This window comes from Myxine glutinosa, chromosome 6 (genome assembly GCF_964187855.1).
Source record: "Myxine glutinosa chromosome 6, kmMyxGlut1.1, whole genome shotgun sequence".
NCBI lineage: Eukaryota > Metazoa > Chordata > Myxini > Myxiniformes > Myxinidae > Myxine > Myxine glutinosa.
Genome location: NC_136266.1, coordinates 7,958,728 through 7,972,062, shown reverse-complemented (window position 1 = coordinate 7,972,062; position 13,335 = coordinate 7,958,728). Strand labels below are relative to the sequence as shown.

At 47.7% G+C, this 13,335-nt stretch overlaps 1 protein-coding gene across 1 annotated transcript in view; it reads right to left on the bottom strand.

The window, feature by feature from the left end:
* The window catches only part of LOC137429571 (integrin beta-1-like), an 80,243-nt gene that overhangs the window by 28,063 nt on the left and 38,845 nt on the right, over positions 1-13,335 (bottom strand). The window contains exons 6-8 of the mRNA XM_068119583.2: positions 7,357-7,598; positions 4,605-4,763; positions 3,937-4,032 (exon numbers count right to left, since the gene is read on the bottom strand). Coding sequence (XP_067975684.2) covers positions 3,937-4,032; positions 4,605-4,763; positions 7,357-7,598 — 497 coding nt within the window. The remainder of the gene's footprint in view (positions 1-3,936; positions 4,033-4,604; positions 4,764-7,356; positions 7,599-13,335) is intronic.

Genomic DNA, 13,335 nt, shown 5'->3' with positions numbered 1-13,335 from the left:
TCTACCACGAAGAGCTCGGTTTAGGAGTCTGTCTACCACTAAGAGCTCGGTTTAGGAGTCTGTCTACCACTAAGAGCTCCATTTAGGAGTCTGTCTACCACTAAGAGCTCGGTTTAGGAGTCTGTCCACCACTAAGAGCTCGGTTTAGGAGTCTGTCGACCACTAAGACCTCACTTTAGGAGTCTGTCTACCATGAAGAGCTCGGTTTAGGAGTCTGTCTACCACTAAGAGCTCGGTTTAGGAGACTGTCTACCACTAAGAGCTCGGTTTAGGAGTCTGTCTACCACTAAGAGCTCGGTTTAGGAGTCTGTCTACCACTAAGAGCTCGGTTTAGGAGTCTGTCCACCACTAAGAGCTCGCTTTAGGAGTCTGTCTACCACGAAGAGCTCGGTTTAGGAGTCTGTCTACCACTAAGAGCTCGGTTTAGGAGACTGTCTACCACTAAGAGCTCGGTTTAGGAGTCTGTCTACCACTAAGAGCTCGGTTTAGGAGTCTGTCTACCACTAAGAGCTCGGTTTAGGAGTCTGTCCACCACTAAGAGCTCGGTTTAGGAGTCTGTCCACCACTAAGAGCTCGATTTAGGAGTCAGTCTACCACTAAGAGCTCGGTTTAGGAGTCTGTCTACCATGAAGAGCTCGGTTTAGGAGTCTGTCTACCACAAAGAGCTCGGTTTAGGAGTCTGTCTACCACTAAGAGCTTGGTTTAGGAGTCAGTCTACCACTAAGAGCTCGGTTTAGGAGTCTGTCTACCACGAAGAGCTCGCTTTAGGAGTCTGTCAACCACTAAGAGCTCGGTTTAGGAGTCTGTCAACCACTACGAGCTCGGTTTAGGAGTCTGCCTACCACTAAGAGCTCGGTTGAGTAGTCTGTCTACCACTAAGAGCTTGGTTTAGGAGTCTGTCTACCACGAAGAGTTCGGTTTAGGAGGCTGTCTACCACGAAGAGCTCGGTTTAGGAGTCTGTCTACCACGAAGAGCTCGGTTTAGGAGTCTGTCTACCACTAAGAGCTCGGTTGAGTAGTCTGTCTACCACTAAGAGCTTGGTTTAGAAGACTGTCTACCACGAAGAGTTCGGTTTAGGAGGCTGTCTACCACGAAGAGCTCGGTTTAGGAGTCTGTCTACCACTAAGAGCTCGGTTTAGGAGTCTGTCTACCACTAAGAGCTCGGTTGAGTAGTCTGTCTACCACTAAGAGCTCAGTTTAGGAGTCTGTCAACCACTACGAGCTCGGTTGAGTCGTCTGTCTACCACTAAGAGCTTGGTTTAGAAGACTGTCTACCATGAAGAGCTCAGTTTAGGAGTCTGTCTCCCACTAAGAGCTCGGTTGAGTCGTCTGTCTACCACTAAGAGCTTGGTTTAGAAGACTGTCTACCATGAAGAGCTCGGTTTAGGAGGCTGTCTACCACGAAGAGCTCGGTTCAGGAATCTGTCTACCACTAAGAGCTCGGTTGAGTAGTCGGTCTACCACTAAGAGCTTGGTTTAGGAGACTGTCTACCCTGAAGAGCTCAGTTTAGGAGTCTGTCTACCACGAAGAGCTCCATTTACGAGTCTGTCTACCACTAAGAGCTCGGTTTAGGAGTCTGTCTACCACTAAGAGCTCGGTTTAGGAGTCTGTCTACCACTAAGAGCTCGGTTTAGGAGTCAGTCTACCACTAAGAGCTCGGTTTAGGAGTCAGTCTACCACTAAGAGCTCGGTTTAGGAGTCAGTCTACCACTAAGAGCTTGGTTTAGGAGTCTGTCTACCACGAAGAGCTCGGTTTAGGCGTCTGTCTACCACGAAGAGCTCGGTTTAGGAGTCTGTCTACCACTAAGAGCTTGGTTTAGGAGTCAGTCTACCACTAAGAGCTCGGTTTAGGAGTCTGTCTACCATGAAGAGCTCGGTTTAGGAGTCTGTCAACCACTAAGAGCTCGGTTTAGGAGTCTGTCAACCACTACGAGCTCAGTTTAGGAGTCTGTCTACCACTAAGAGCTCGGTTTAGGAGTCTGTCTTCCACTACGAGCTCCGTTTAGGAGTCTGTCTAACACTAAGAGCTCGGTTTAGGAGTCTGTCTACCACTAAGAGCGCGGTTGAGTAGTCTGTCTACCACTAAGAGCTTGGTTTAGGAGACTGTCTACCATGAAGAGCTCAGTTTTGGAGTCTGTCTACCACTAAGAGCTCGGTTGAGTAGTCTGTCTACCACTAAGAGCTTGGTTTAGAAGACTGTCTACCACGAAGAGCTCGGTTTAGGAGGCTGTCTACCACGAAGAGCTCGGTTTAGGAATCTGTCTACCACTAAGAGCTCGGTTGAGTAGTCTGTCTACCACTAAGAGCTTGGTTTAGGAGACTGTCTCCCATGAAGAGCTCAGTTTAGGAGTCGGTCTACCACTAAGAGCTTGGTTGAGTAGTCTGTCTACCACTAAGAGCTTGGTTTAGAAGACTGTCTGCCACGAAGAGCTCGGTTTAGGACGCTGTCTACCACGAAGAGCTCGGTTTAGGAATCTGTCTACCACTAAGAGCTCGGTTGAGTAGTCTGTCTACCACTAAGACCTTGGTTTAGGAGACTGTCTACCATGAAGAGCTCAGTTTAGGAGTCTGTCTACCACGAAGAGCTCCATTTACGAGTCTGTCTAACACTAAGAGCTCGGTTTAGGAATCTGTCTACCACTAAGAGCTCGGTTGAGGAGTCTGTCTACCACTAAGAGCTCGGTTGAGGAGTCTGTCTACCACTAAGAGCTCCATTTAGGAGTCTGTCTACCACTAAGAGCTCCGTTTAGGAGTCTGTCTACCACTAAGAGCTCGGTTTAGGAGTCTATCTACCACTAAGAGCTCGGTTGAGGAGCCTGTCTACCACTAAGAGCTCGGTTGAGGAGTCTGTCTTTCACTAAGAGCTCGGTTTAGGAGTCTGTCTACCACTAAGAGCTCGGTTTAGGAGTCTGTCTACCATTAAGAGCTTGGTTTAGGAGTCTGTCTACCACTAAGAGCTCCATTTAGGAGTCTGTCTACCACTAAGAGCTTGGTTTAGGAGTCTGTCTACCACTAAGAGCTTGGTTTAGGAGTCTGTCTACCACTAAGAGCTCGGTTTAGGAGTCTGTCTACCACTAAGAGCTCCATTTAGGAGTCTGTCTACCACTAAGAGCTCCGTTTAGGAGTCTGTCTCCCACTAAGAGCTCGGTTTAGGAGTCTATCTACCACTAAGAGCTCGGTTGAGGAGCCTGTCTACCACTAAGAGCTCGGTTGAGGAGTCTGTCTTTCACTAAGAGCTCGGTTTAGGAGTCTGTCTACCACTAAGAGCTCGGTTTAGGAGTCTGTCTACCATTAAGAGCTTGGTTTAGGAGTCTGTCTACCACTAAGAGCTCCATTTAGGAGTCTGTCTACCACTAAGAGCTTGGTTTAGGAGTCTGTCTACCACTAAGAGCTTGGTTTAGGAGTCTGTCTACCACTAAGAGCTCGGTTTAGGAGTCTGTCTACCACTAAGAGCTCGGTTTAGGAGTCTGTCTACCACTAAGATCTCCATTTAGGAGTCTGTCTACCACTAAGAGCTTGGTTTAGGAGTCTGTCTACCACTAAGAGCTCGGTTTAGGAGTCTGTCTACCACTAAGAGCTCCATTTAGGAGTCTGTCTACCACTAAGAGCTTGGTTTAGGAGTCTGTCTACCACTAAGAGCTCGGTTTAGGAGTCTGTCTACCACTAAGAGCTCGGTTTAGGAGTCCGTCTGCCACTAAGAGCTCGGTTTAGGAGTCCGTCTGCCACTAAGAGCTCGGTTTAGGAGTCTGTCTACCACTAAGAGCTCGGTTTAGGAGTCTGTCTACCACTAAGAGCTCGGTTTAGGAGTCCGTCTGCCACTAAGAGCTCGGTTTAGGAGTCTGTCTACCACTAAGAGCTCGGTTTATACCAACACCAACTAACCCTGTACCCAAATTTCCCATGAGCATGTATCATTGTGAGGAGATCTCGGTACCTCGTAGATATGCTGAAACTCATGGCTGACAGCGAAGATGGACTGGATGTTTCTGTCTCCGAGCTGCTGTGCAAGTTGTCCCACAGAGGGGTAGTCCTGCAAGTCAGGCCAGAATGACATTCTCCATGATGAGCGTGAACAACCAATCAGAATGCCATACCTAGGTCATCACCAAACATGTTTAAACTTTGATGTTTACAGGAATCTGTGACTAATGGTTTATAAAACCTCCGTCTTTGTTTATAAGATTTCGTTATTTTGTGGAACATTGCAAGTTGATAATAACGACAAGAGTCGAGTCGCCACTCTTCCCACCTGAAGGAAGGTTGAAAGATGACAAAACGTTCTCCCAGGTATGACCTGATGGGGCCTATCCAATGTTGTTTAAATTTGTTTCCCCGTTTTGACCCCGGTGACCCCATGTCCCCCACCCCCTGAGACCAGTAGAGGATTAATGTACGGACATGTACCCAGGGGCTCAACATGGGGTCCGGGCAGAGGCGATGCAATTTCATGGGGGATGAGGGGTGAGATTACGAGTGCCCCCCTGAGTGTGGGGGTCTCACTTTGCTTTTATCATTGTTTTCTTAACGTATCAATGTTATGTCTCCAGGTGTACATCAACCTTGTAAGCTACTTCCCTTTAGCCATGTGGTAGACCATCTTACGTAAAGATGGCTGCGTGTGTACACCCCTCCAGAGTTCAAGTGGCATCGTCCATCGTTGGGCACCACGATGCCACCCAGCTTCCCATCGCCGGCCGAATGGAATTCCGCGTCGGTGGAAAACACCAGGAGTCGAGTCACGTTCCTCCAACCAATCTTCTCCTGAAGCGTCACGTGCAGAAAACAGGGCGTCATCCACCTGAGGTCCTTGTCGTTCCTCAAGAAGTTGCTAACAAATGATGACGTCAACGAGTTCACACTTGGGTCACACAAGAGGAAACTTGGCACAGAATTCCAAAGCAATGGTCAACCGAGAAGGTGCTCACGAAGGTTACCTGTATCATTTACCGAGAACCATCCATCCAGGATACTGCGGTACACCTGTTGATCACATCCTACCAACCTTTTGGAGTTGCCTTCCTCAGGCTGCTTCAAAATATAGTCACGTGGTTTATTTTTGTACAATTTGGTTCATGGAGATGGAAACGATGCCAGCAAAGGTTCAGTTACCATGCAAAATGGCACAAACTCTCATCAAATGTCACAAAGTGATGAAGTGACGATGGAGCGAATCGTGACGTCACGAACATAAAGCTATTTTGGGATGGACATCTACTTTAAACACCTCCATGGTTTGTATAAATGGGAATAATCTGCACAAACAAAGTGTGACGTTTACACCAAATCCTCAATGGAGTACGTGGCACAATGATGACGTCTACAGGTGTGGAGTCTGCACCACGTGGTTACGGTCCATCCATACGCTATCCCCTTCGTGCTGAACACGCCAAGCAAGGAAGCAGCACGTACCAATGTTAGTCTTTGGTGTGGTTGGGATGGGGATCGAACCATCGACCTTCCAGACTCAGGGTGGATGTTCGAACCATTACACCACTGATTCAGGTTGGCATCACCAAATGCCAATTTCTTGTGCTCAACAAATCTTTGATTGTCAGTTGTATTTCATTTATCCAAATCATCACCATCATCATCATCGTCATCATCGTCGTCGTCGTCGTCGTCGTCGTCGTCGTCGTCATCATCATCATCATCATCATCATCATCATCATCATCATCATCATCATCATCTCCTCATCCTAATTTGAGACCATTCCACAGTACCTTAAGTGACCAGCCATTGTGACGTATTGCAGGAACATAAGATAAGGTAAGAACATTATATGACAAAGAACATCACAGAATACCTGGGTATGGGTGTGCATCTCATCTATATAACAAAACAGGTCTGTCCGTCCGTACTTCCGTCCCCAAACGACCCCCTCAGTTTTGCGACTAGCCCCGCCAAACCTTCTGTGGAAACTTTTGGGGTCCCAGCGGATGTCCTAATGTGGGTGCGAGGTGTCATCAACTTCTCAATACAATTAGGATTTGGAGTTTCCACTCGTACGAAACTGCTCTCTCCGCATGTAAACTCATTCACGGGTTCGGGATTCGCAGTTTCGCCAATTAGTAGATTGATTTTATACAGTACTACTGCTACAGTTTTGGGAGCAGCCCCATCAAATTTTCAGTGCATCTTTTGGGGTCCCTGCACATGTCCTAAAGTGGGTGGGAGTTTTCATAAAATTTCTCAAAACGTTATTTTCAGACTCAGGCCTCCCACCTGTGCGTAGCACGGGTACCAAGCCAGTTTTAAATAAAAACAGTGGAATTCTTATCTTGTTTCGCTGAGCTGATACAGATTGTACTTGGTCCACTTACCTCCTCGTAAGAGTGAGATGTGCATGAGAAGGTCGAGAGGGTGAGAGGGCTCTTGCAAAAGTGTAAAATCTCTGGCATCCCGCCTTGCTCTTCAAACTCTCCACCTATGGTATCCAATGCCAACTCCACACCTGGCTTACTGACTTCCTCTACGCTCCGAGCCAAAGTGCGGCTTTCAACGGAATCCTTTCATCTCCTCTACCTGTCAAGACTAGAGTGCCCAAGGCAGTGTTCTGGGTCCTCCAGTCCTAGTCCTTATCAATGACCCCTCTGACTCTCTGGAACAATCTTCTTTATCTATTTTCTGATGACTCCACCCTGTGTCGTGACGTCCCTCATCCTTCAGATAGACAGACTGCATCCTCTTCTCTGAAAAAAAGATAAATCACGAGTTCGTCAAACAATTTTCGAAATTTCCGTGTACCCGGCCCAGCCCTCTCCCTTCCACAGACCTCCTGATGTCCCTGTTCTCTACCGTTGTTGTGCTTCCCTCTCCCCACCCTCCCCCTTGTCTCCCGCTCCCTTTATTATATGTTCTATGTGTTAGTTCTTACACGAGCCTCAACTTAGTATGCCAAAGAAAAAACACCTACTGTCTTTAAATCCTGAGAAATCTCACACTCTCACTCTCTCAGGAAGGACTATCTAACCTTCCTCTTCACAAAGTTCATTCACTCAAACATTTAAGCTGAGTCTCCTGCAATGAAGCTGAGTGTCTGGACCAATAACTTTCACATTCACATCACAGTCAGGTCAGTGGTCTCTATGGTCTACCACCTACTTTCTGTCTTGCTTACTCTGCCCTTTCTGTGCTTTGTCGTCCATCAACCCCTGTCTGGGGAAACTCAAAATCCAGACTCAATGCTCACCTCCACTCATATGTTCCTTTGTTTCCCACCAGGGGAACCAACTTCCTTCAGGGCTTTAAAACAACTGTTCAACACCATCTCAGGTCATCATTCCTCCATAACCATGATCTTTTCTACCCCTAATAACTATCCCCAAGTTTCACGACATCACAACCATGGTATACCTTGCATGCAGCAACCTGCATGATGGCATCAAAGCCACCCTCTGGGGAGTCCAGGTTGCCGGAAACGCGCTGCCGACCGACCAACCGGTTAAAACGGTCACTCCGTGCCGTCAGAGGAAGCACATTACGAAAGCCAAAAGGTCTTGAGCAGATCTCCTCTTGAACTCCACAAGGGTTACGCAATTTTCCAGGTACAGTGCTTACATAAGGCATCACGGTTTTGTCGACAAAGGCTCCAAAACCTGCGCACGCAGAGTGGTCATAATGTAACTTGGGAAATCTTGGGGTGGATGATGGGAAAGAAAAGGAAGGGTTTTGGACACAAAAAAAAACATGAGACAAAGTAAGAAATCACCTTGTTCTACCAACTCTGATGGCCTAACCACACCCGATCACTAAGCTATCCGAGCTCGGATGTCCGAACCATACAGAATCACCCAGCTAACCAAGTTGGGATGTCTGCACCAGATGTGATTAGAGCAAACAGAGTTGAGATGTCTGAACCAGACGTGATCATTGGGGTAACCAAGTTCGGATTTTCGAACCAAACATGATCAAAGAGCTAACCGAGTTCGGATGTCCGAACCAGACGTGATCAGGTCTAACCGAGTTGTGATGTCCGAACCAGACGTGATCATAGGGGTAACCAAGTTCGGATTTTCGAACCAAACACGATCAAAGAGCTAACCGAGTTCGGATGTCCGAACCAGACGTGATCAGGTCTAACCGAGTTGTGATGTCCGAACCAGACGTGATCAGGTCTAACCGAGTTGTGATGTCCGAACCAGACGTGATCAGAACTAACCAAGTTCGAACAACCCAATCAGACCAAATCACAAATCAAATCCAAAAACGGTTTTATTTCCTCCAATGTATTGAGGCAATAAGCAGAATTGCCCATGGTTTACATAAAATGAACATGCAGAGAATAAAAAGGTCCAAAATCTGAAATGTGCATACAAATTAGTGAAAAAGTAAAAACGTATTCGTGTATTCTTAGAGCCAGGTATAAGTGTATAGAGTACCATGTGTATAGTGTATAGAGTACCATTAAAAAAAGTAAAAATTGCATCTTGTTATCAATATAAATAATCAAATTTAAATATAACAAGAACCATGATAATTCAACACCAAAATAAATTATTACAACATATTGTTGCGAATATGGAATTTGGCCTCCATATCCGCTTGTAAATATTCCCCTATTTTCCCCAATACTCCCCAACTATCCCCAATCCCCCATTCCCTAGTCCCATTGTCTGTAAACAACAATCAGTAGAGCCGACCTTCCCCTTATTCCCCCATTAAATGTCGTGCCCAGGTCCACCGCACCACACGTAGACAACTTTCGGACATCTTGCTAGTTATTCTTAGTCTATGTCAGTTAAGGCCTCGTTTCCATTAATTATGACTCTTCGTTGCACCAGAATGTGATTATATGGCATCAGTAGTGAGTTTAGGACCTTCCCCATACCTCCTTCCATCTTCCATACCTCCTTCCATCTTCTTCCACAACTATAACTACAACAACAGAGGAGATGGGGGCGGCGCGGCGGCGCGGGGGAGGATGCATCCTCACACCGGCTCGGCGCTCCACGGGGTTACCAGAGGGGCTGGCTGTCAGCTCCTCGTCAAGGGCGGAGCCTGGTAACCCCCCCGCACCCAATCAGAAGGGCGGACCGATTCCATCTGGGGCGGAGCTAACGAGCCGAGGGCGTGTCACTCCCCGCCGGATATACGTGGCGACTTAGCGGACGTGAGGAGAGATGCGCCCCCAGCTGGAGAAAGAGGTACCTGCGAGCGCTGAGTCAGATGCGCCCCGCCTGAGAAAGAACGTTGCCTGCGATCGCTGAGAGAGAAAGACCCGCCTGAGAAAGAACGTCCCCTCCGAGCGCTGTGACCTCCCCGCATCTTTGGACCGGACTGTACCCTGCTTTGAGCCAAGAGTGCACCTTGAGCCATCGCTATCTGCCTTTCCTGCCATCCACCCCCGTGTGAGTCAGCCTTGTCCCGTTTACCTGTCGTCTGTCCGGGGTTAATATAAGTGTGTCTAAGTGCCTGTCTTCCTGTGATATACCTCTAGCCCCTGTAATCTAACCTTTTCCGTACGAATATAATTGAGAATCGAAACATTGGTGTCTGTCATTATAACCCAGCCGGGTGTCTTCTTTTTCCTTATTGATCCAGCGTAGCGCGGCTCCGTCAACGTCGAGTATAATCGGTAACTTGTGCAGACGTGGTCATACCAAAACCGCTCGGTAAACTAACATCTAAGCCACGTCTGTAACAATTGGTGTCGAGGAGTGAGATTCGGACCCGGGACTAAATTAGTTAGGCCCAAATTTTGGGAGGGAAAATCGATTCGGAGCGCGTACTGCGCTCGACAAAATCGATCCGGAGCGCGGTCCCGCGGTTACTGCGCTCGACGAAATTATAACAGCAAAATTTGGATTTGTGTTACGAACCTCGAATTTTGCAAGTCGCGCTATGGCGGATCAAGACGGCTGGGGTCCGGTAGGGGAGAGTGAAGCAGGGTCGGTCCAGGACCAAATTGAGACACGTGAGGAGAGCGAAACAGCGAGGGTAGCAAGCACGCAAAATGGCGCCTCGCTGGTCACCGTGCCGGCGATCGTGGCAGCGCCCCCGGTGGATTGGAACTTGTTTTTTATACAAATGAAGGCCCTTATGGCCCAGAATAATGAAGAAATGGCAAACAGAATGGGGAACCGGATGGATGCTCAGGGTGAGCGATTGGAGGGCCAAATGGGGGCCAATAGCCAACGGTTAGAACAAAGAATGGGGTCCAATAGCGAGAAATTGAGGGAGGACATGGGGGCGCAGATCGGAGGGTTAGGGAGTAGAATAGAGGGATTAGACAATAATTTTAAGGGATTAGACATGAAATTTGGGAAATTAGACGATAGATTAGGGGAAATACAGGAGGGGTTAACGGGGGTAGAAAACAGAATGGCCGCTCAAGAGAATCAAATGGAAGGGATGCAAAAAGGGTTAGAAAGAGGGGTTAGAAAACACCATGGAAGGCAAATTGAGGGACATGAGGGACCAAGCGGAAAGGGAAGTTAACCAAATGGGGCAGCAGATAGAGGGGGTCAGAATGGGGGTAGAAACCAAACTGGATGCTCACAGGGAGGAAATGGAGCAGATGAGGATGGCATCTGGGCAGGAGATGCAAGTAATGGGAGAGCAGATCAGAAGAGGAGTGAGTGAGGAGGTCGGAGGAGTGCGCGAGGAGGTGAGGCACTGTAGGGAGCACATGGAGAAGGAGGTGAGAAAGGGGACTGTAAAGTTACAAGGGGGCATAGAGGACCTGACGCAGGAGGTGGAGCAGCTGACGGTGGGACAGACGGAGTTAGTGGAGCAGGTTCAAAGGAACACTGCGGTAATAGAAGGTTTAAAAGCGACACAGAGAGAACTAAAAGATGACTTGGTGGCGACGAAGAGGGAATGTCAGATGGTACGTGAGGGACTGACAACGAGGTTGGACGAGGTGATAGAGGTAATGGAGACGAAGGACCGACAGGTGAGGACGCACATGGAAACGGTCAAGGTAGCCTTAGAGGATGAGCTTGAGGAGACGTACCGGGGAATAAAGGAGGTGAAGCAGAAACTAGAAGAAGTGGAAGAAGGGATGAGCGAAATTAAGAAGCGACGGAGAGGGGACTAGCGGGGTCACCCGTGGGAATCCCACGGGCATGGATGTGTGTGACATTTCGACATATTGAGTTAGATGCTGCACATTCCTTTTTACAAAATGGTTACTGGCAAGTCATCAGATCCAGAAATGGTGTGATGAACACAATTTATTTATTTCACATAATATGTGACCCCTCACTCCTCTCCACCTGACACTCTCCTGTCTCCACCTGACACTCTCCTCTCTCCACCTAGCACTCCTCTCCTCTCCAATCCCTCACATTCCTCTCCTTTCCAATCCCTCACCTCTCCAATCCCTCACACTCCACTCCTCTCCAATCCCTCACACGCCTCTCCAATCGCGCCTCACACTCCTCTCCAATCGCGCCTCACACTCCTCTCCAATCGCGCCTCACACTCCTCTCCAATCGCGCCTCACACTCCTCTCCAATCGCGCCTCACACTCCTCTCCAATCGCGCCTCACACTCCTCTCCAATCGCTCCTCACACACCTCTCCAATCGCGCCTCACACACCTCTCCAATCGCGCCTCACACTCCTCTCCAATCGCGCCTCACACTCCTCTCCAATCGCGCCTCACACTCCTCTCCAATCGCGCCTCACACTCCTCTCCAATCGCGCCTCACACTCCTCTCCAATCGTGCCTCACACTCCTCTCCAATCGCGCCTCACACTCCTCTCCAATCACACCTCACACTCCCCTCCAATCGCTCCTCACTCACCTCTCCAATCGCTCCTCACTCGCCTCTCCAATCGGCTTTCCCCGTCTCGTTTCTCTCGTTTTTCTCCCGTCTCGTTCTTTTTCTTGCTCCAAATCGGCCCGTCTCGCCCGTCGGCCCGTCGGAATCGGCCCGTCTTGCTTTCTTGCTTGCGCGTAAATAAATTGTGTTCATTCCACCATTTCTGGATCTGATGACTTGCCAGTAACCATTTTGTAAAAATGAATGTGCAGCATCTAACTCAATATGTCGAAATGTCACACACATCCATGCCCGTGGGATTCCCACGGGTGACCCCGCAAGTTTGCATTGACGTTCGTCGATGGACTCGTTCGCCCGTCTCATTCGTTTTCTTGCTGCATCCTGTTCAAGTCTGCGTTCTTCATCGATCGTCTCATTCATTTTGGAAATAGAAGTTTCCACGCAGCGCATGAATTGTCACGATCCTCAAGAGGAATTTGTCTCGTAATCATCAAATGATAAATGGCAAGTAAATTATATTGTGGAAAATTAAAGATTTCAAATAAACCTATTTAAAGTGTATTCGCACATAACTAATTTTAAAAAACGAAGAAATATCTCTCGGTAATTTCCTGAAACATATTTTACTTCCGGCTAATGTTGAATGAAATAAAAACGAAGAAATATATGTCGGCATCATTGTTGACGTTTTTGTGACGACTGTCATCAAACGAAATAGTAATATATCTTAACGGAAAAGCAAAAGCGAATTTTTAATATGTATCGACACGTTGCCGTCGGTGTCATGTTGGGCGGTGTATGATACACCATGACGCGATTTTTAAAAATATATCTCTGCATTTTCCCGCGTGTGTGGAATGTTCTCAATTATTGCTGACACCGAGTCTAAAACCATCGATAAAAATGAAATCATATGGTGAGTTAGATTGGAGATAAAGGCGTGAGAGAGACTCAATGGCCTTGAAGTTACAGGCGTTTGAGAATTCATTTCGTTCTATAAAGGGCAACTTTCATTGGATTTTCTTCCCGTTTTTTTTCAACCGAGTCTAAAACTATGTTAGCGACTGTGAAAAATGAAATATTATATCGAATTTGATTTGAAATAAAACTGGGAGAGAGAGCAAGACACCACGGGTCTACAAAACAGGCCTCAAAGCTATGCGAGTTAATAAAATGGTGGATATTTGTTTATAATTATATGAAGCCTCTCCCACAATGGGTGGAGCTACTCTGCAAACCGAGTAAGCCACACCCCGGACAGACACCCAACAGATAGACAGACAGACAGACAGACAGAATCATCTATGGCTATTATAATATAGATGAGAAAGAGATAAAAGAGGAGATAAAAGAATTGGTCCAAAGTCTGTGTTTGGATCGTGATGATGTGCTCATTAACCGGATGAGGGATTCGCAGGTGATGGAGGAGAAGCGAAGAGGAAGAGGACCCGGTGTAAGTGGTGACCAATATGGTCGTGCGTATGATGCGCCAGGGGATTTAAGAAGCTTGGGGGTCGAGATGGACCCGGGTGTTCGTGAGAGGCCGTTGGTGAAGTGTGCGACAGGTCTGGTGTGCGAAAGAGGAGGTGTGCGAGAAAGTCCGA